Genomic DNA, 21422 nt, shown 5'->3' on the forward strand with positions numbered 1-21422 from the left:
AAGATAAGAAGAGCACTTGTGACGTGATGGATCCGCCCGTATACTGATTAGGCAGGTAGTACCGTAATTTATGTATACTGATCTCCACCTTACAGCGTAATTAGGACAACCCACACACTCCTAGCCTCCGTACTGTGTAATGTACATGTATGATACGGTAAACAAACATCCTCCCGAGCCTGCAGCGACTAAACACCATTTTCTCGTATCTTAAATAAATTAATATATCACGGCATGAGTCAATCCGAATATTATTCCATTCTGGGGAACGGGATTGCCCGCCCTATGGCGATAGCTGTAACTTGTCTTGTATTCTGGGTGGCTGTCGTAGTCATGGACCGTCTGGTGGTGCCTGCCCTAATCGCCAATGGACTAGATTAACCTGGAACAACATCGATTTGAATCTATGATATATTTCACATTTTTAAAAGTGCGAGTCGATATGTTTAAGTTCTCAAGCAAGGTTGTATCTACCGGCTCTTGATAAGTAACTGGAAAGCAAAGGACAACATATAGTCTGATATATAATAATACTGTTTCGAAGTAAGCATGAAGTCTCTCCCCTTCATGTACCATCAATTCCTTTTCTCAACTTCATTTTTCTGTTCCACATGGATCCGATCTTGTTCCGCTGGATTAAGTCTTAATCCAATATCAGTGCTCTCTCTAAGAATTTGCCGAGCATCCTGGCTGTCGACTTTCATGTCTTTCTTGATTAATAAAACCGTCAATTCGGGCACAAGCACGGCTTGCGCATACGCAGCCGCGCCGGCAGCTTTGATGACTTTGTCCGTGGCCGCTAGCTGACGAAGCTTGCCAGAGTATTTGGAGGTTACAAAGTTCAGCCTGATGAGCATATTGTTAGCTTCGCATCTGAGTTGGAGTGAGATCGTATTAGAACTAACATTTTGTTCGCCCCCTTAGGGCCATAATATCCGCACGACAGTCCCTCTGTACTATCGCCCTCCAAGTCAAACTTGAAAACTTTGGCTTGTCCATCATTCAAAGTGCTCTCAAAGCGACCCCGGAAGAAAGTTGAGGGGTTGGGCACTAAAAGACGCTCGAGTTCTAGAAGATGTCCTTGCACTCGCTTATCAAACGTGTCCCAATCAATCGTGGGATATTTGTTATCAGTCCAATCCTTCTCTGCCTTATTCATCTTATGACTTTCGCAGAATAGGCGGTCGTCCTTTAAGCGCCGATTTGGCCGTATCAGATATTCGCCGAGCAAGTCTGGGTCGACGGGGGCGTTGCAGTTCGGGCATAGTGATTGTTCTGTATTTGTGGGTATATTTTGGGTTCCGTCGTCGTCATCTTCCGACAATAAAGAAGCTAGTTCGGACGGTGGTGAGCTAAGTGATGATATGCTGTCGTCGAAATCGAAATCGAAGTCTCCAGCAGTGAATGCGGAGCTGGGATCGCTTGTGGTAGATTGGCCGGGTGGCTCCTTAAATTGGCTGATTGGCAATGGTATACTGTCAAATGGATCCTCCTTGAGAGCTGCAGGCATACGAAAGGTAGTGTCTTCTTCTTTCTTGTAGCCGTTTGCAGTCGATCCGTTCGTCTTTTTCTGTGACTTGCGAGGGCTTTTCCATTCGATATTTCTTGGATTGATGAAGTCAACGGGACTCTCAGATTTCCTATCCTTCACAGCTATCTCCCGGGGTATTTGGAATCCACTGAGCTTGTTGATATTGGACTGGCTGCTGTATGTTTTTGCTTGACTGCTGGCCAGTTTCTGTGATGATCTCATACCAAATATGTCGTACCCGTTGTCCTCGTCTGTGCGTGCATTTGAAGAAGGTGGGTTGCTCTTCCTCCTACCATCACGCTTTCGTTTGCCCGCACCTTTCTTGTTGGTATCTTTTGCCACTTTCTCTTGAAATTGTCGATCCTCTTCTTTCCTTTCTTCCAATTCTTGTTTCTTAACTCGTTCGGCTTCGCTCTCCTCCTCACTGGAACTTAGTGGCTCGTCGTCGGTGGCAGGTTCCACTTTCTGACTTGTACTAATTTCTTCTTTGGGCGTCACGACATTTTGTGATCCTCGACTTACAGGTCTTCCACCGGCTTGTGATAGTGGTGCTCCTTCCGTATGGCCCCTCCTCGTTAGACCGACATGCCTCGAAAGAGAGGGCATCTCGCGGCCGTTTTAAATTGGTCGACAGAAATTATATTTCGCGGATGGTTGTGAGAGTCCGGCGTCATATAAATTGGTATCTCAAGAATATAGTCAGCGATGCGTATAGTGAAGTCGATACAGTCACATGTCGTATCTGATTCGGGTTATTGCATTGAATCGTTGTCTCCGTTATTCTGGATTGGGTGACGAGCTGCTGCAATCTTCGAGTTACTAGAATCGCGCAATACTTCGAGGAGAATAGAGTGAGCTGTGTCAACTAGGCAGCGTTCCACAACACGAAGACTGGATTCTGGTTACACATGTGACGAATCTCTCTCATAGACTCTCAATTGATATGAATCTCCTTAATAGGCATGAGTTTTGGAGTTTCTGGCGGGGAGTATGGCATAAATATAGCTTAGGCATTGCATTTGCCCAGAGAAGTAAGTTGCTGGCGAAGCTCTTGCAAAGACCATTTACGTAGTACAGCTCCGAGACGCCGAGACGCGTCTGCCGCGTTCCTTCACTTACGGAGCAGATCCCGTTATCTTCACGTGTTTCTTATCTTAAATGTATGCTTTGTAGTAACTAACTTACCCGTGCCGCCAAGCCCGCGACCTCACCCTCCGGGTGAGAGTGCGCGTCAGATAAATGCAAATTTGTGTTTTGAAATCTCTCCAACTCATTAGAAACTCGCAAAACACCACCAAAATGCCGTCTGAGCAATATAAAGAAGAGGAATCAAGGATCCAGAAAGCATTGGAATCACTTCAAAAAAAATCCGAAGCAAAAAATCGCCCATTTGGCGCGAGAATTTGACGTTGACTACCATCGACTCCGGCGACGCACATTGGGCAGTGCTTCTCAACTAAATCGACGACCAGCGCACAAGCGATTAACGGATGATCAGGAAAGCGCTATAATAATATGGATAGATGATCTAGATGACAGAGGCCTTCCTCCAACCGTCCATATGATTCAGAACTATGCAGAAAACGTGCTTCAAAACATGCACCCTAACGCGGCCAACCCCCCAAAACTCGGAGATCGTTGGGTGCACCGATTTCTCAAAAGACTGCCTCCAGCATATAAAATTCAAAAACAAAAGACTATTGATCCAAAGCGTCATCTTGCTGAGGATCCAAATATAATTCAAGCCTGGTTCGACCGTCTAGAGATCGCATTAGACAAGAACAAAATTACACCACAAAATTATTGGAACTTTGATGAATCTGGATTTCAGATTGGACAAGGAGGCGATGAGGAAGTTGTAACCAAATATCCAGAAACGATACGGAGTGTTCCAAGCTCTTCTTCACGAGAATTGGTAACTGTTATTGAGGGTATAAATGCTGCAGGGAGTGCGATTCCTCTATTTCTCATCTTTACTGGCAAGGTTATCCTAGAAAGCTGGTTTCAATATCTTACCGAAGATGAGTGGAAAGTGACTATAACCGAATCTGGCTTTTCAAATAATGAGATTGCATATGAATGGCTTCAACATTTTGATCAACATACACGAGAACAAGCTGGGAATAATTGGCGCCTTCTTACTATGGATAGTCATACTGCTCATCTTACAAGAGAATTTATGGACTATTGCCTCGAACATAAGATTGTACCATTCCGATTTCCAGCTCATACAACGCATCTTTTACAGCCTCTAGATGGAATGCCGTTTTTACATTATAAACGCATTCATAGAAGAGCTATAAACGAGCAGGCACACCTTGGTGGTTATTTCTATGATAAGATCGATTTTTGTGCAAATATTGGTCGCGTACGCGCTGAGGCTCTTACCTCACGGGTTATCCGGAGCGGATTCTCTCAACGTGGTCTTTGGCCTTTTAATCCTGATATTATTGTTAATCCTTTATGGGAAAAATGGGAGCTCCAGGCAGGCCAGGATTTGCAGATTTTTAACGGTGATGGAGAGCCGGATATCCGAAGCTCGCCGACTAATGCTTCGTTTTCTCCACCAACTACTGCGTACAAGCTTCAAAGATCTATTACTAAGGTTGATGCCCAGCTAAACAAGATTGAGACAGCTATTCCTGGTATTCGGAGGAGTCTAAAGAAGATTTTGGACGGCAGCCTTACCCAAGCCCATATCAAGGAGCAACAACAAGAGCAAATTGACCGCCTACAAACACTTAATGAACGCAAATCCGCCAAAAAATCGAGACGCCAGGTGCAAGTTGGTGGTGTGCTTACCGTACAGGATGCAAATAGAGCCATCAAAAAGCGTGCTACAGCTGAGGAAAAGAAGGCTGAGAGGAAGAGGCTTAAAGAGCTCCGAGAAGCACCATTAGGATCAATGCCTCCAATGCCTCCACCGCTCTCAGCAAGCGATGAAGCAGCAATTCAGCGTAATACATTGTTGAATCTAATTGAGCAGGTCTATCCGAGACGCTCAGATCCTAATTTGATTCGTTGGGTGGAGGAAAATATATAATTTTGTTAGCGAATCCCATATAAATTTGCATTTACCTGACTTTTGCGTTTATCTGACGCGCACCCTCACGCGCAGCGTGAGGTCGCGGGCTTAGCGGCATGGGTATAGGATAGTTAACTAGTTAACTAAGTTATCAACATGTTGCGAAAACCGAGGCTGATAATCAATATAATTTATAAAGGGAATAAAAATTGAGTATGATTTTAATCACTTTAGCAAGTAATAGAATTATACATGTAAAATAGATTCATGGACGCCTCGCATATCTAATGCTTCGCCAACAATACCAGGGGAAACACATCATGAGAAAGAAATATCAAAGGATTAGTATGCAAGGCACTGCTATAATACGAGAAGCGAAGAAATGTTATATAAATGTAATAAGACCATCAAGTGCAATGCAATGTAAGTCGACTCTGTTTCCCTCATTCAAAAGTCATATGAATCTCACCCTCGTCATGATTTGTACCTTCAGCCCAAGCGTTGTGTCCAAAATCGCCTGGCATGCTTGCAGCGGAATGTAGTGGCGGCCGACTCATTGAGGAGATATCTTGGTCGTGGAGTCTGTTATTACTATTGTTATTATAATTATATCTATTATCGAAATTTGAGGTGCTAAGCGGAGTGTTTGTCGTCGATGTATTATGGTATGCCGTGTCGAAAGTCAATTGAATATCTTCTTCCTCGGGTTCGTAATTGTGCTCATTCGGGTAATCGTTATGTTTTGTGTCTGAGTTACTGCTTGCTGGTGCAGCGGAAGGAATCTTGGGGGGATTCTTTGTGGTAGATGGCAGACTGTTGGCTAAAGTGCTAGCATCATTTTCACTTTTGGATGGTCGTAACTCAGGACGATCAGTGCTTTGGTTGTTCAAATCCAGCTTTATCGGAGGCAAAGTCGATTCAAGTTGCTTGACTTCAATCTGCTCTGATGCTAGTTCTGCTCTGATGGCGTCAATATCGAACAAAACGCTGTCGCGCCCAGACGATGAATTAGGTGAATCAGGATGTGGCATAGGACCTTCCTGATTTGGATCGTATGTCTCCCAGCCTTTCTTTTTCGCCAAAGTTGATTTCTTGAAGAGACCGAATCTTTTTTTATCCGGTTTCTGCTCTGCTTCCCTTCGTGCTTCGTCAATCTCACGTATGAGTTCTCGCTGTCGCTCCGCATGATTATCGGGATCCGGATCCTCGATTTCTGCAAACTCGTCACTCAACACTTCCCAGCCAACTTCACGTAATAACCTGGGCATTGCTGCACGATAGTTCATGTGGCCGCTGACCAATCTCGTAACATCAAAGTTCTCCATGCCCGGAATACCGAGAACAGGGCCGAGACCCGCTACACGCATGATGCCTCCGCTAGTGGCTCTGAACAAGTAACCGAGAATCCAATCGTTAGAGGAGTAGCCATTCACAAATCTGCCGACTACAACGCTTCGCACTTTGAGGTAATCGTCCTTGTTGGCCACAATCGGTGAACCAAACATGTAGACATTCTGAACGAGGCCGTAAGCTCCCCTTTTGGCAAGCTCTTTGAGACAGGAGAATATCACTCGTGAACCAAGAGAAAAGCCGAGAAGCGTAATGGGTCTTTTCCCAAGGTTGCGACTCATTATAGAGTCCGCAAGAATCAAACCAGCGGCATTGGCTCGTACCAACGAGACATTCCAGGGGTTGTCAATGAGATAAGCAAGTTTGGTAAGGACGATGGGAAGTTGCAAAGCTCCCATCAACGCTGTTAGGATAGTGCTACCGAGAACTTGTTGTAAACCTTGAGTAAGAGCCTGCATATAACTGTTAGCATTCACTTGCTTCGTAGTTTGATGGATTGTATGACATACCTCTGTTGCCAGAATGTTGATAGTAGAACCCATACTCTGAAGCATTTCCGGTTCCCAGAAAACCGAATAAAGATCGCCCATGATAGGATCGACTGTACTAAAAGGCAAGCGAACGTCGTCAACTTTGCCCGTCATCCACCCTGAAACAGTAACGATGAGATTGACTCGTTGATTGTTATGTAGCGGACGATATTCAAAAGTCTGAACCGCGCCTGTTCGGCGATGCGAGGCTTTTAGACCCGAATAGGTACCCGTGAGTGTTGCACCAGAAGCGATCAACGCAGTACCACCAGCTCCTCCCAGAAAAGCACCCGTTCCAGAAATTCCAATAGTTGTGAATCCAGCTGCCAGACCGGCACCAATGACTGGTGCTAACAAGCCTGCAGATAGACCAATGACTAACCCACCTCCAACAGTCGCAAGGCCCATAATTACATACTTTGACTTTAGTGCCTTCTTGCGTCGTTGTTCCATATGCTCCGACTCATCCCAGGTTTCCTTCTCGGCGGCTTGCTCCATTTCAAGCGCATCGATAACTTTCTTCTCAAACCGACAGATTTGCATCCATGATATTTTCATTGCTTCGCCCACCTGTTCGAGCAGGTAACGAGAGCGGGCATCGTAACTTGCTTCTGATATAAGAACAAGGAATAAATCACAAAGTACGGTCCATCGAAGGTCAATCTCTATATTGGCTGATTTAGGCATCTGAGAAGGCGTCTGAACTGTGGGCACTTCATCGGCTGCCCCACCGTAAGGTGGAGGAGATTGCGCTTCCTCATAAGCAGGAGGTGACCCGTTCAGGGGAGGAGAAATATTTTGCTTTTCATTTGCAAGTCTCGGCGAGCTCGAAGAGGAAACCCCAAGGGAAGGTTGTCCTTCCTCAGCCATTGGGTTCTTAACCCGAGAATTCTTCATAAGAGGATCAACAAGATCTGCTGCTTGCACTCCATGCTCAGCAAGTTGCTCAATCATGACTTGCTCTGCGGAGTCAATATCCATATGAGCGAATAATCGTATCATCACCCCTTGGCTCCATTTCTTCATTGAGTCCACGGCGTCTTGCAACGCTTTTTTGGAAGATTTTGTTGTAGGAATCTTTTCCATATCACTGGTCATTTGGTATATAGCAAGGCGCACAACGCCAACATAAGCAATGCGTTGACTCTCACTTAGAAGATCCTTTGTAGCCTGGAGTTGGCTGAGAGGATCGCGAGTGTCATCATCAATACCCGCCGAGGTTCCGTGACCTTCTTTGAAGAGATAGTTCGTATCTTCGTCCATACTTGTTACAGAATGAGCATCATCATCAAATTGCACACGTGTATAGCCGCGGCTAACGGCTGAAGAATCCATATAGTCATCATCGTCCAGCTTCGAGCCTTTTGCGACTAATCTTCCGTAATCATCATAATGGTCCATCTCACCGAGGGCGGGCATGGCTTTCCAGTCTCCTTCTCCATCACTTTCTTCGTCGGAATGTTGCTCAGTAAGTTTCTGGTGAGACCACTCGGAAGCACCCATCGAGTCATGTTTGGCGTGGGTACGCTTTTCTTCTTTGACGTCTGTCGATTGCCGCTGCACTGGTGATTCGTCCACAGAGTCTTTATTGTTCTGCGACTCGGAACCACTGTGACTTTCAATGGTAACGCCTAGCCCGGCAAGCGGAGCGACAGCCTGAGCTTCATCCCTCTGGACAACATCCCCCTTGTTTGTTTCCTTGTTCGTTTCGACATGGTTACTCGTCGTTGCCGGATGGTCTTGGGATTGAGGCGGAACGTCATCGGTAGAAGCCGGTGTTTTTGAAGCGTCGTGAAAGACTGGCGAGGCGGGATTGGAGTTTTCTGAACTATTTCTCTCCTTCTTTGGTCGTATGGGTAGTCCGAAGTCGTCTACTTCGACCTGCGTCCCCGCACCGCTTGGGTTTGTATCAGGTACCGTGCCTGATTGTCCTGAAGACATGATAATGCCTCACAGATTATATTGACTAAGCTCAGATCTCAAACTTCGCACTGCCGTAGAGTGATTCATACAGGAGTCGTTATTGAACGGTTCCTCTCCGAGCAACCCATTCGCGCAAACCCACCAGCAGAACACAATCCGAGCTTTGCAGAGTATGGAAATATAGTAAATCACAAAACCACAATTTGCCCGTTCGCTTCCTCAATACCTCCGGTCTCGATCAATTGTAAAGACGTGGTTGGCGGGGAGTCACAAGCGGAGGCCACATGAGACGGACAGGGCGGAGAACGAAAGTCGGGCTCGACGAAAACCGGCGGACAAGGGTCATAGGATCGTTGTTTAGTTCCTCGTTAATGCTCACAGCTTAAAAGGTCACCAAAGGGCCTACTCCCTCTAGTTGATTGTTGCGACGAAGGTGCGACAGAGGTAGTCGCATGGGAGAAAAGGAGTTGGACTTGGGCCGTGGGGAAGTCAATTTGTATGGCCAGCTTGCTGAGGGCTTTCTGATTGGCCCGGTTTTTGAGATCATACACCGCAGCATGATTGTAGCTTGAGCAGCGTCATCGAATCAGGATGTGAGAGACAATACTCATAGCAGAAATCGAACTCCCTGAGGGGTTACATCTACTCATAGTAGTTACTTTCGAGTCATGACAACTGATCTACAAAAGGAAGTGGCGGCCTCAGGCCCGTGTCCTTGTCTCGAAATAGGGTTAGGGTTACACCGTATGAAATTAGGGCTAGGACTATTTTCATTCCATATTTACTTTTCTCGCATACTATTTATTCACTGTATCTTCTGTTCAATTATATCATGGCTTTACTGTAGCAATATCGATATCAAACATGCAAGATCTTCGATAGATCAAGCATCAGACTTTTCAGCCTTCTCCATCACCGTCTCGGTAGACACCTCCAACGCATCAATCTCGTCCGTAGAAAGCAGCGTATCTTGGGCGGGGAACAGTAAACTCGTAACAGTATAGACAAGAAAGGCACTTAAAAATCCATAATACCAAGTCAAGTCCGCAATATAGATTGCTCCGCCAATGTCAATACTGGCGTTGATATTGTGCACAAGCGAAGGCATCGTAGGCGCAATGCTCACTATCAACGCAGTGCATGCTCTCCAATTGAAGCCATGTCTATAAGCATATCGTCCATGCGGTTGATACAGCCCCGGAACATCGACTCTCCTCCTCTTCACGATCCAGTAATCGGCAATTGAAATGGCGATGATGGGCGCAAGGAAGATACCTAGGCTCGCCATGAAATTGAGAAGACTCTCGGCACTGGTGACGATTTTCCATGGGACCATGACCCACGCTGCTGTGATGCTCACCATCAATGCTGAACGACGAAGGTTTAGGTATTTGGGAAACAAGGAGGACAGGTCGTTGCTCGCGGAGATGATGTTGGCTGAAACCGTGACTCCAATTTGAGCTATTATCCACGCAAAACCACAGTAAAACGCCCCGAGACGACCAGCGGGTGATGTCCAGTAGCTAGCAAGAGTGACGGGGTCCCAGACATACTCTCCATAGACCCGTTTTGAGGCCGATGCGCTAATGATACCCAGCAGAGCGAGCCAGATACAGATCAATGGAAAGACGATGGTTTGGATATAAATGGTACGGGGGTTCTTGACGTAGCGAGTAAAATCTGAGATGTTTGTTCCAACAGTTGACCTGTAATGCGTTAATAACTTGCTGAGACATGTATCAAGGTGATAATCCTACCAGCTTCCAGTCTGCGCGTTCAAAGTCGAAACGATAAGCCATGCCTTGGTCCAGCCGGAAACAGTCGGTTTCTGATCCCAGATATCCCCTGACCCATGTGCCATTCTGCAAATAGCAATTGTTGTACCTGTAGCTGCAGTAATAGTGATAAAAGCCTTGAAGACGAAGAACCATTTTAATTTATGTGGCCGAATCACGACGAACGGTACCTGTGCCAGCCAAAACAACAAATGACTCAATAGACCCTGCGACGTGATCCCAGCCGATGCAGGTAGATAGTTGGGAATGTTTTTGTAACTGGGCCAAATGGCAGTAAGCATCACCGTCACCGCTGTGCCTCCAGTATAGGTTTGAATTGAAGTCCAGAATAGGGCTGTCACGAGACGAACGACGATCGCAAATTTGGCGAAGTGATAGCCGAATGAAGCCCGAATCCAGATGGGGAAGGGGACTCGCAAAAAGGCTCCGGGGGCACCGTTGAAGGCAATGGGGAGAGCCATAATGAACGAGCCTAGGGTGCAACAGTATACTGCTTCGCGCCATGTCAGGCCTATCTGTAGGACGGAGGCACCAATTTCCCAGCTTTGTGCGCTTAGCTATCATGACATTGAGAGTTAGTATTATTAGACATAAAGTACAAGGAGTATTTCAATGTTTATACATACAATGTCACTCAACCAATACCCAATAATTGACGATGATTTCCACGTCCGCCGCTCTACAGGCGTAACATCCATATCGACATTGGTCCAGGTGCCATCTGGAGCAAAGGAGGACTGCTGTTTTGGCAGAACCCATCCTGACAGGTGCTGTTTGCCCTCGAGGGACTCTTTGGCGCTGTTGTAGCGTTTCCGGACTCGATCCATACTGACCGCTGCGCTTGATAATTTTCAGGTGAACAAGCTACATGATAGATGCAAATACAACGGGGTACCTGGACTTCCTATATGCATTCATGTTCTTAGGGCTTATCTGTCCTGGAATTCATCTTTCCCATGTGGTTGATGATAACGACCAAGCACCGGAAAGGTTAACAAGTATCTTATCATTGTTACATGCTTTTAAGAACTCAAAACTTCAAAAAACTAAGGGATGAAAGCGATTCTGCTTGGTATCTAGTTCGTTTTCTTGATATTTGCTGCTGTTCGAGTCATGCTGAGGCAAGAACGGGAAAGTCTCCGAATCAGCGGAGAAGCCCGCAAGTTGATAACGAGCAAAGATAGGACAAAAGCCCTAATCATCATTCGGAGATCACCATAGATCGACCTGACTTGGAGAAGATAAGATAAGATTGAAAAATATACCATCCTATGCATCGAACATACGTACGACGAATACAACATCTACTTCGTTTTCGCTGCCACGTACAGAACCTTTGTAGGTAATAACTTACTACGGCAATTGTTGAAGTAGTTTATCGGACAGCCAGAATCAAGCTGAAATTCCTACAATCACAAAATGGAGCATGTCATGATGGGGACCTATTTTTAATATCGACTAGACTATAATCCCTGTTCTAACATGGTAGCCATCCAGACCAACATCCCAAACTCATCTAACCTCTCACACCATTCAGATATATCTTTATGAGCGTCCAGAGACAGTGCCGTCCCGTCATCTACTACCGAGGACTGTAGCGAAGACACTAAATCCTGAATCCTCAAAACATTTTCTTGCGACTTGGTGCCGCAAAACTGTTTATATTGTCTCGCCCACTCCTGGTTTGATGCACTTGACCATAGATCCCGGGACGATGGTAATGGTACGCGCGTATATCCATGTCGACATTCAGATCGACGGCTTTCTGCAGTAACGGCGGGGATTCCAGAGAGTAATTCAATTCCGTACAGGAGACAATATGATCTGTGATCTATGTTAATATCATGGGAAACTTGAGTTTATCGTCAATCATTAGGCGAACCTCTTGATACTCTCCTTTAGCACCCAATTCGAGCGCATTTGGCGAATATCGCCAGAAATTTCAAGGGTTGACTCATAATCAGAGAGTTGATGTAGTTGTTTTCCTATATCCTAATCATCCGAGGTCCCGTTAATTTCAATCTGATTTCTCATTGACTTGTCCTAATTTGTGAGAGACCTACAACACAATTGTTTAGGATGGAACGCACCACCCCATTATGTTGCATGTGACAAGTAAGAGACGATGTCCCTTCTCCTTGTACTATGATGTATATAAAGGAAGCTTGAAGCGCAGCCAAAAGGGTGTCAACATCATAGGCCATATGCTAATCGACTTGTCAATATGAAAACAAACGCGAACCACAAGGTGAAGGGGAGTTACTTCTCGATGCAACCGACAATGCTCCTCATATATCTTCCTTTGCACAAACGCAGTACTTGCATCGCTCTTGGTGAAGAACATGTGCATAAGACTTGCGCATATTGCTAATGGTTCCGGCAGACAAGAATGTATCCCGGCATCAAAGATACAATCCTGTATTGATTGATCCCTCAAGACACATTGCGGATGTATGAAGTGAGGAAGAACCACTCCCCGGATCATCATCTCTGGGTATGCTCTTATCTGACCCCGAAGAACTTTGTGTGTTAGGGTTTTTGCTATGGTTGTGGTGGTTGACAATCTTGGAAGGTAAATTTTTGGTCTGTAGGATTCCCTGGTCAAAGAGAATGACTCTGGTGGGGATGTAGATTCTGATATTGGGGCTGAATTAGTCCGTCGAGATAATGCTCCATTGGTGCTATTGTAGGACATATCATTAGGGTTAAGTGTCGGCATGAAAGCAGATAAACTATTGGATACACTACTGTCCCAAAGAAGCGGAGAAGCTTGTGCTGTTGGAATCCCTCCGTTTTCATGATTAGAAGGACTTAAATTCGTTTGAACGAGAGATGGGTGAAGAGAATCTAATAGACCACCATTCTCTTCAACTTCATTCCAATCAATCAGCTCCGTAGGCCGGAGGAAGTCGCCTAGAGATGTGATATCAGTGATGTTAGTTGGAAGATGATATGATGTATCTGATGTAAATTGTTGAGTAGATGGACGCAGGTTATTCCTGTGTCTGATTCTTAACATAGGGTAATGGCATGGCAGTCTGCGGTCCACACAGCGTGAACATGGCGAGGCAAGGGAACATCGGGCCTTGGCTGACCGGCATTGCTGGCAAGCCTTTCTTCGCGTATTCGGCATTGTGCCTACTCTTTTCCTAATTCTTCGGAAGAATGATGGCATTTGAAGGCAGTAAGCAGCATCGACCATGAAATAACCACTTGTTGAAAGGGTGGTTTGTCAGCAGCGACAATCCAAGTCCGCGGCGATTTGGCCAATCAAAAGCTCGCATTCTCCGATACACCCTCCAGAGTCCGTGGTGTACTAACTATACAAGTAGTAGTAAGTCATTAAGATATTACTTGAATCAGGTTTTCAGATCATGATTTCGGACGAACCCAGATTTGTCGAATGGAGAGTGGACGGACGAATCGAAGCCTCTATGGAGCATCCCCGAACAGGCAATAGCTAGTTATAAATCAAAGACTATTCCTCTGAGAAATGACTGGCAATTGATTTGTCTATCAAAGCGCGAATATATTCCACAAAATAGCGAAGAATTTTTCAAAATAACTCAAACACCACCATGACACCTATCCGCGTTGGAGTCATCGGCCTCTCCTCAAACAAGTTTGATGGCATAGGACCAGGCTCCTGGGCTAACCTAGCCCATCTTCCACATCTACTCTCTTCTCCAGACTATCAGATTGTCGCACTCGCAAACTCGTCTAAAGAGGCTGCTCAACAAGCCATCAAAGTATACAACCTGCCAACCACAACCAAGGCATATGGTAGTCCAGAAGAGATTGCCAACGACCCAGATGTCGATCTCATCGTCATCAGTGTCGTGGTTATGAAGCACTATCAGCTGGCCAAAGCGGCTCTTCTGGCTAAGAAAAATGTCTTTGTCGAATGGCCGTTGGGGGCTAATCTTGCCGAATCCCAGGAATTGGTCACTTTGGCAAAGGAGAATGGTGTCAAAACAATAGTTGGGTTGCAGGCACGCGCCGATCCGCTCGTGGAGAGACTCAAGGAGATACTGGAGTCAGGACAGATAGGGGCTATAACAAGCACTTCGGTCCTGGGCCCTATGAGCGGCTTGCCGACGGACACTTGGTTTGAAGGTGCCGAATATTACCTCGACATGAAAAACGGGGGGAATCATTTCATGATATTCTTTGGTCATTGTAAGTTCTATTCACACTTCGTGTTGTATCAAATGCTCATATCAATTTACGCAGTCTTCGACAGCTTTACACAAGTCCTCGGCGAATTCGTCGAGCCGCATTCTATACTCAAAGCAACCCGAACCAAGATCGCAATCCGAGGCGTTGATGGTGAGATCAAAGTGCCTGAATACCCCAAAAATACTCCGGATCATATCCTTGTCCAAGGAGTGCTCAAGGACAGCGGTGCAGTGGCTTCGATCTGCTCTCGAGACCTTATGCATACTGTGGATGGCATCGGCCTTCGATGGTTGATCACAGGCACCAAGGGTGAGATAGAAGTCACCATGCCCGAAGGACAATGGCAAATGTCAGATCCAAGAAGAAAATTGCGGCTGAAAATTGGTAGCAATGAACCTGTTCAGGTCCCGTATGCAAATCATGAAGACAAGAGCGGTCTTGAGCGACTGAGCATTAATGTTGCTGGGGTGTATGAGGCGTTCTTGAAAGATGATCAATCACACTATGCGACATTTGACTCGGCGTTGAAGACTCATGTACTGTTAGATGAGATTGTGAAGAGATCTGGATTTAACGTCTAGATAGCAATAGTGAACAGGACAAGGAGGTGTGCTTGTTAGCTGAGATTGGGCAAAGATAAGGATTCAATCAATGTTTAGATAGAAATTCGAATGGATTGTATTTCCATAGGACGAAGCCCTAACCCTAAGCCCTAAGTCGGACTCGGGTTTTTGGTTCATAGGAGGCAATTCGATAGCAACGGATGTCATGACTCCGGCTCTCTGTGTCGAGAAAAAGCAAATGCCGGTGCATTGACCTCGCCGGCCGTGTATTGCAGCAATCATGAAACGCCAGCTGCAAATCAAGCATTCGCACGGACTGTCGACTCGCTGGACAAAAACAGCAAAACCAACCAGGGAACATGATCGACGGAACAAATCAACGCGCTCGAGCCTCGAGTGGGTTTAGTATACGCAGTTCCCGAGTCTCCCGTCTTACCTCAAGCATTTGCGAATGCGGCTGCCTTCCGTGACTTTCTTCTTTTCGACATTGCGACAATGGATCAATATCAAGGCATTGATTTCCTTGCCTGACATGGCCAAATATGTATCTATATTCTCGCATTTAATGTTCTTGCTCTTGTCAACTTCAATCTTCTAGTATCATTGACAAATAGGGACCGACCGTCATGTCTGCCGAGGACGGGATTCCCCTCAGATCGATCAACGACGATGAGTCTCTTGACGAGTTTTCTGACTATGAATCGCAGCCTCTCAATGGATCGCGCAACAGTCAGGCACCTGATCGGTTTTTTATTATGTCTAAGCTGGCCTCAGTACCGTCTAGAGTAACTACTCACTGGACTTCTGTGATGAAGTGTCGACATGGCCACTGCAACGCGCACCCCGAATCTTCCAGAGCGATTGTCTGCCGATACATACAACGTCCATTCTGGGGGCTTGTAGTACTATTGTGAGTACCTAAACATCCTGCCAATCACCTAAAAATTTCATATTAATCGCCATCGTGTTGTTGGCTCAGAGGACTACTGAACATCTTCTCCATTGGCTTGAGTTGTATTTTCTTCCTCTTTCCCGATGACTTCGACGATCGGCTTGATGCGTGGCTTCTGCCAAATCACCGTTTATCCACATCGACGCATTGGGACAGACACGGAGTCCCCCTCAGCAGATGTCATTCCCATAACGACTACTGGCGCGAGGTCCCTCTCAAATCCGCACTGCTCGCCGGTTGCATTGGTGTCGAGGCAGATATCTGGTTGTCGGATAAAGACCTACTTGTCGGTCACAACCCATTCGTGCTTAGCCGCCACGAGACTCTGCGCACGCTGTATCTCAATCCATTACTAGACATTCTACATCAGCGCAATACCCGGACAAATCTGCTGAATTTGCCGGATGCCTTTCACGCCAATGTTCCAATGGCGGGAGTCTTTGCCTCTGATCCTGCTCAGACTTTGGCCTTACTCATTGATTTCAAGACGGACGGCGACAAGCTATGGCCGTATGTGATGGAACAGCTAGAACCTCTGCGTGAGGCAGGCTATCTGACATACTACAACGGGACCCATCTCAACGAAAGACCCATCACCGTTGTTGCTTCGGGCAACGCACCCATGCATCGAGTAATAGGAAATGATACCTACCGCGACATTTTCTACGATGCCCCATTAGATAGGCTGACTCTGTCGCCAATACCCAGTCAGGACCCTCTATCCCCAGACTACGATTTCTCCAACAGCTACTATGCCTCCGTGAACTTTGGACGGGCGATTGGCAGTCTCCATTGGAATCGGTTTTCGCAAGATCAATTGATGTTGATTCGTGCGCAGATCGAGGCGGCGCATAGGCGTGGTCTCAAGGTTCGCTACTGGGGCACGCCAACTTGGCCGAGAGGGTTGCGCAATCATGTATGGCATGTGTTAGTACGCGAAGGTGTGGATCTCATCAACGTGGATGATTTGAGAGAGGGGACAAGACAGGATTGGCGCAAGCATCGAAGTTGGCTTCTCTAAAAATATCTCTTATGCAGTGTTTAGATCAAGGCACATAACTATATATTTGCTTCAATGTAATTAAATAGATCTTGAAGGGTCTTTAGCGCTGATGTCCGCCTGATGGACTAAAAAGCTTGTGTTGTTTAGTCTGCTTGGCGTGCCCCACACAATAGGTTGTTACTTGAGGAACTAGTTGGACATAGAACGGTCATTAAAATATCGCTGTAGAATTGATTAGAACTATTTTCAGGCAGGAAGAAGATAGTTGTCGGGAAATGTGACAGATTAGAGTACCTCGGTACGTCTGCATCCTGACACAAAGGAAGCGCATGGTCTTCATATCGTCTTTAGTTACAGATTATGTTCTTACCGTGTAATTATTCTATTACCTATGTTCTTTGCCCGAGGTATTGATAATTGTCTGTTTGTAATGGTATTTAGATTTAGGATTTGCTGGTAGATACAGTTAATCGTTTTTCTAGATTCGAAGTTGTCATGGCTAGGGATAAGGCCGAATAACCCTGGGCTCATATAGGTGCCAAGTGAATCATTACATGGATATCATCTGATGCGTATTCTGTAACAGCGTTTTGGAGTCTTTGATCCTTAGTGCTTATAAATATGGATGTTCTCTTGTAGATTACCACTGTTGAAAATGTATGCTTTCAACATTTACAGCCGATTGATTTTGCATCAGCACGCTCTCGCAGGTGCTTATTTCTTGTTTCAAGACCATTTTCTAGGTACACATGAGGGTCTACAGTCATCTACCCTATTTCACATCTCCAAAACACCCATCTTGTGAGATTCTAAATTTTAGACATCAGACCGGGAATCTCGGCGGAGATTTGGAAGGACGAGAGACATGTGCTTTCTAAGACTGTCCACTACTGTTTTCGATTCCTGTTCGTAAGTGTCTTAGTGATTGCTTCTTCCCTCCAAATATCTCAGGAATACGACGGACGATGGCATAATCAGCATTAGTTGCCCTAAATAAAACGGCGGTCTTATCGGGCGTGTTTGTATACGGAAACCGGTGAGATAGCTCAGATATATGCCAAGAAGGGAAATCGAACACATGACACTGAATCCATGGAAGCCTTCAAGACTCAGCCATCTTGTAGTTAGTTATGACCCTTGGATTGATACCGGTAAGAAGATAGCGGAACACGCCGAAGAGCCTCAACCAATCCATGGTAACTAACTCACGCGGTCCCATTTCGGGAGTCTGGATAAACAAGCCGAAGCCGATAATATACATTTTCCATGCTTCATTCTAGAAAGATAAGAAGCATGATCTGCTTGGCAAACCTACTTCGTAGTTCAGTTGCATAATGCAAACCGGTAACTAACTAATAAGTTAGAGCAAATGCCGGGAATACGGTCGGTAACCTCTACTTTCCGCCTGCTTTCATCCCGCCGATTCTTACGAGCGTCGGAGGATATCCGACGATCATCATGGCTAATCTTGGAGATTACTCACTACTACGAGTGCATACCTATCATTTTATCAGTTAACATGTTACAGATTTCTCGGAGTCAGAGGCATGAGGGAGGGCAATGACGTCGTATTGTCAGCTCGGGGAAGCTAGCGAACACTTCCTCCTCGCTCGGATTGGACGTTCCCTCGCTTCCATTGCTTCGACAAGCCTCGGCCGTCCCGCAAGAGCGAATCATCTTACAGTCTTTCGTCTTAGTTTGTCTTGGTCAATCAAAATACGTATGCGATCAGACACAATACTCTGTCGTACAATGATATTCATGGAGGCTCAACTGTCTCGGCCAGCACAAGGCCGCCCCTCCCTCCCATAGGCCAATACGCGTACCCCGCAGCCCTGTGAGAGAAAGGCATGATTTAATTGATGGACATTGTGGCGATGCAGGATGAGGTGGGCCTTGAAGAAAGACGCATGTAATAAGAGTGGACTCCTTTCTGGCGTCGGATATCTACCTACCTATCGCCAACTCTAGGATACTCTGTCATCTTGCTCAAATACGTGTTATCGCAATCGGATACCATCCAACGACTGTCTATGCCTGTAACTATCCCAGTGATGAATGAGACTGGTATGATTTCACCATCGAGAAGATAAATTCTTGTGCTAATACATTAATATGGGAACAGGCGTGGCGAACAGTATCACTACTAGTGTTGCCGGCGCTGGTCTACGACTAGCGCTGCTCCTAAACGCAGTAGCATGCCAGGTCGCAAACCTCGGCGTCGACATCCACAGCATCTCCAAAGGGATCTCTCTCTTCTCAACGAGTCTCAAACAGCTCGTTCAGAGCCTACAGGCCGAACATTCTGTCCATACGCGAGAATGCCTCGATACGGCGCGCCAGATCAGTGACCAAGCTCGAACGGTGTTTGAGGAGGTAGAGGACATGCTGGAAAGGGTTCAAAAGACCGAAGTAGAGCCGGAACGAAAGGATGTTCCTATGCAGCAGAGGTTTAAGGACTGTTTTAAGAAGCAGCGCGTTACGTACTTGTTGGCGCAGTTGGAAGCACTCAAATTGAGTTTGATGGTGATGACACAGATTCTGCATCTTGGCCGCTTGCAGGAGATCAAAAGGTTAGTCTCTTCTCAACAACCCTTCAATATATATATATATATATACATATTTACTAAGTTTGGCAACTGGTGGTTTAGTGTCCTGAACACCCTCACCGACGAATTGATCGTCCAAGAACGAGCCGACACACAAAACATGCTCATCGTCAGGTACTGGTCCACCAAAAAGCTCGATCGATTATATGAACTAGCGCGACAAGAAGCAAAAGAAGCTCAACGACCAGCAGTCCACTTCGACTCCGACGAGAAGAAAACAACCAGCCCATCCAACAGTCCTTCGTTGACAAAACTTCCCATTATCGCCCTAGGAGTAGAATCATCGCTTAACTCCATGGAGGAATCGCCGAGTGACATGCTTCGACTCACGCAGGAAGTTTTGGATGCGTTACTGAGGCGCTGGATCAGAGTTGAAGCCGGCCAGAGTGTTAAACTTATGCCACGGGCTTATGTGTCATCCGGAAGCGACGATGGATTATCTGATGACGATAGTCTTGATCGAGACTCGATGCCTGGAGGGTATTATATTGAAGGGGTAACCACCGATTGGCGAAAGCCTCATTCACAGGAAGCTCGAATGCAGGCTGCTCAGTTACGCAAGATGTATTCTGACAAGCAGGCGCATGTCCACAGCGACTCTGATGGTTCGGAAGATTCCGTAGTTAGGACGGGAAGGCGCTCGGCTCACAAAAGAAAACAAGATCATAAGAAGGCCTACCCAAGCAGCGAGTGTGACGAAATACCGGAACAGGGACAGATGGATAACAGTCCAACTACCCCTATCAATTCTCGACCATATTCATACTCCACAACAAACACAGTTCCAGGGTTTGATGCTGAAACTCACTGGCGACATGCAAGTGGTTCGACAAAGCCTCAACCTACCATCCAGACTCAAACCAGACCAATACCAGTTCCTCAGCCGATGCCGAATAATTTGAGTGTGAATACCGGAGCACTACCGGGACGTCTAGCTACCTCCCAACCAGGAACAAGAGCAACACCCTCAAGCCCGTCAACACGTAACGGGCCTTACGCAAATGGCTCGTTTTCGTCTTACTACAAGACACCGACAAATGGGTTTCCACCTACACCGTCAAGCTACACTCAACAACAGCCATACTACTATCCTCCACAGCAGCAACAATATCGACAGTACAATAACCCGCGGGCATCAAACTTGGCGCGAACTTTATCTGATAATACCCTTCATCCATCACAACAACAACAACAACAACAACAACAGCAGCAGCAGCAGCAATACCTAACACTCCCTTCGCAACCGCATCGTCGTCGATCAATACGCAACAACCGAGCCTCAAAAGGCAGCAGCAGCGGTGGCGGCGGCACCCGTAGTCCTTCGCCTTACAACCGTCACAAAGACCTCAAACGAACTGCCATGCGCGGAATCCTAGGTGCGAGTGCAATAGGAGGCTTTATGGATGCTTTGGAAGCTTTTAGTATTATTTGATCGTTTCTCTTTCCTTATTATTTACCCGGTATCTGAGACGAATGACGACCGATTTACGATTTATGATTATGATAGTGATGTGTTTGTATGATTTGTTTCAATTGTTGTATGATATTCATGCTGATGATGATGCCTTGTTATTCAATAGTTCCGTAGGCACAATTTTTTATTTAACTAGTTACCTAGTTTTACCTAATTTAGTTAATGGACTTGTTGATGTTCGTTCGTTCAATGCAACATTGAATTCAACTTTGTATAGTTACGTCCCAAGACCCCCCAAACAGTACGCTCGCATAACGTAACTCAATGATTGGTCTGCCATCTCGCTAAATGCGATATACGATCTTGTAGCGCCGAATGGATTACTTAAAACAGACATCCCCTTATTTAGGGGAGATGATGGATGGCCTGTATGGCAATTTGCAGAATCAAATAAAATACCGGGGAAATTCTACATCTTGATGGTTTCTTTTTTTTCTTTTTTTTCTTCTCTCATTTCCCTTGGGGGGTGTGTTGTGAACTTTATTGT

At 46.0% G+C, this 21422-nt stretch overlaps 7 protein-coding genes across 7 annotated transcripts; 3 read left to right on the forward strand and 4 right to left on the reverse strand.

The window, feature by feature from the left end:
- Nucleotides 1-575: 575 nt before the first annotated feature.
- EYB26_008164 (uncharacterized protein) lies at nucleotides 576-2137 on the reverse strand (the record flags this gene model as incomplete). The annotated part of the gene is made up of 2 exons (XM_054267421.1): nucleotides 576-846; nucleotides 906-2137. The coding sequence occupies 2 exons, from the start codon at nucleotides 2135-2137 to the stop codon at nucleotides 576-578; spliced, it is 1503 nt and encodes a 500-aa protein (XP_054123396.1).
- Nucleotides 2138-4999: 2862 nt separating this feature from the next.
- EYB26_008165 (uncharacterized protein) lies at nucleotides 5000-8377 on the reverse strand (the record flags this gene model as incomplete). Its single annotated transcript, XM_054267422.1, has 2 exons — nucleotides 5000-6358; nucleotides 6416-8377. The coding sequence occupies 2 exons, from the start codon at nucleotides 8375-8377 to the stop codon at nucleotides 5000-5002; spliced, it is 3321 nt and encodes a 1106-aa protein (XP_054123397.1).
- An 865-nt stretch (nucleotides 8378-9242) lies between these two features.
- On the reverse strand, nucleotides 9243-10982 carry EYB26_008166 (uncharacterized protein; the record flags this gene model as incomplete). The annotated part of the gene is made up of 3 exons (XM_054267423.1): nucleotides 9243-10065; nucleotides 10117-10712; nucleotides 10782-10982. 3 exons carry the CDS (start codon nucleotides 10980-10982, stop codon nucleotides 9243-9245), a joined length of 1620 nt encoding a protein of 539 aa, XP_054123398.1.
- A 636-nt stretch (nucleotides 10983-11618) lies between these two features.
- On the reverse strand, nucleotides 11619-12499 carry EYB26_008167 (uncharacterized protein; the record flags this gene model as incomplete). Its single annotated transcript, XM_054267424.1, has 4 exons — nucleotides 11619-11979; nucleotides 12038-12147; nucleotides 12219-12362; nucleotides 12419-12499. The coding sequence occupies 4 exons, from the start codon at nucleotides 12497-12499 to the stop codon at nucleotides 11619-11621; spliced, it is 696 nt and encodes a 231-aa protein (XP_054123399.1).
- A 1234-nt stretch (nucleotides 12500-13733) lies between these two features.
- On the forward strand, nucleotides 13734-14915 carry EYB26_008168 (uncharacterized protein; the record flags this gene model as incomplete). The annotated part of the gene is made up of 2 exons (XM_054267425.1): nucleotides 13734-14334; nucleotides 14389-14915. 2 exons carry the CDS (start codon nucleotides 13734-13736, stop codon nucleotides 14913-14915), a joined length of 1128 nt encoding a protein of 375 aa, XP_054123400.1.
- A 608-nt stretch (nucleotides 14916-15523) lies between these two features.
- Nucleotides 15524-16870, forward strand: EYB26_008169 (uncharacterized protein; the record flags this gene model as incomplete). The annotated part of the gene is made up of 2 exons (XM_054267426.1): nucleotides 15524-15807; nucleotides 15877-16870. 2 exons carry the CDS (start codon nucleotides 15524-15526, stop codon nucleotides 16868-16870), a joined length of 1278 nt encoding a protein of 425 aa, XP_054123401.1.
- A 2036-nt stretch (nucleotides 16871-18906) lies between these two features.
- Nucleotides 18907-20893, forward strand: EYB26_008170 (uncharacterized protein; the record flags this gene model as incomplete). Its single annotated transcript, XM_054267427.1, has 3 exons — nucleotides 18907-18919; nucleotides 18978-19425; nucleotides 19504-20893. 3 exons carry the CDS (start codon nucleotides 18907-18909, stop codon nucleotides 20891-20893), a joined length of 1851 nt encoding a protein of 616 aa, XP_054123402.1.
- Nucleotides 20894-21422: the final 529 nt, after the last annotated feature.

The sequence above is a fragment of the Talaromyces marneffei genome, chromosome 6 (assembly GCF_009556855.1).
Source record: "Talaromyces marneffei chromosome 6, complete sequence".
Classification (NCBI taxonomy): domain Eukaryota; kingdom Fungi; phylum Ascomycota; class Eurotiomycetes; order Eurotiales; family Trichocomaceae; genus Talaromyces; species Talaromyces marneffei.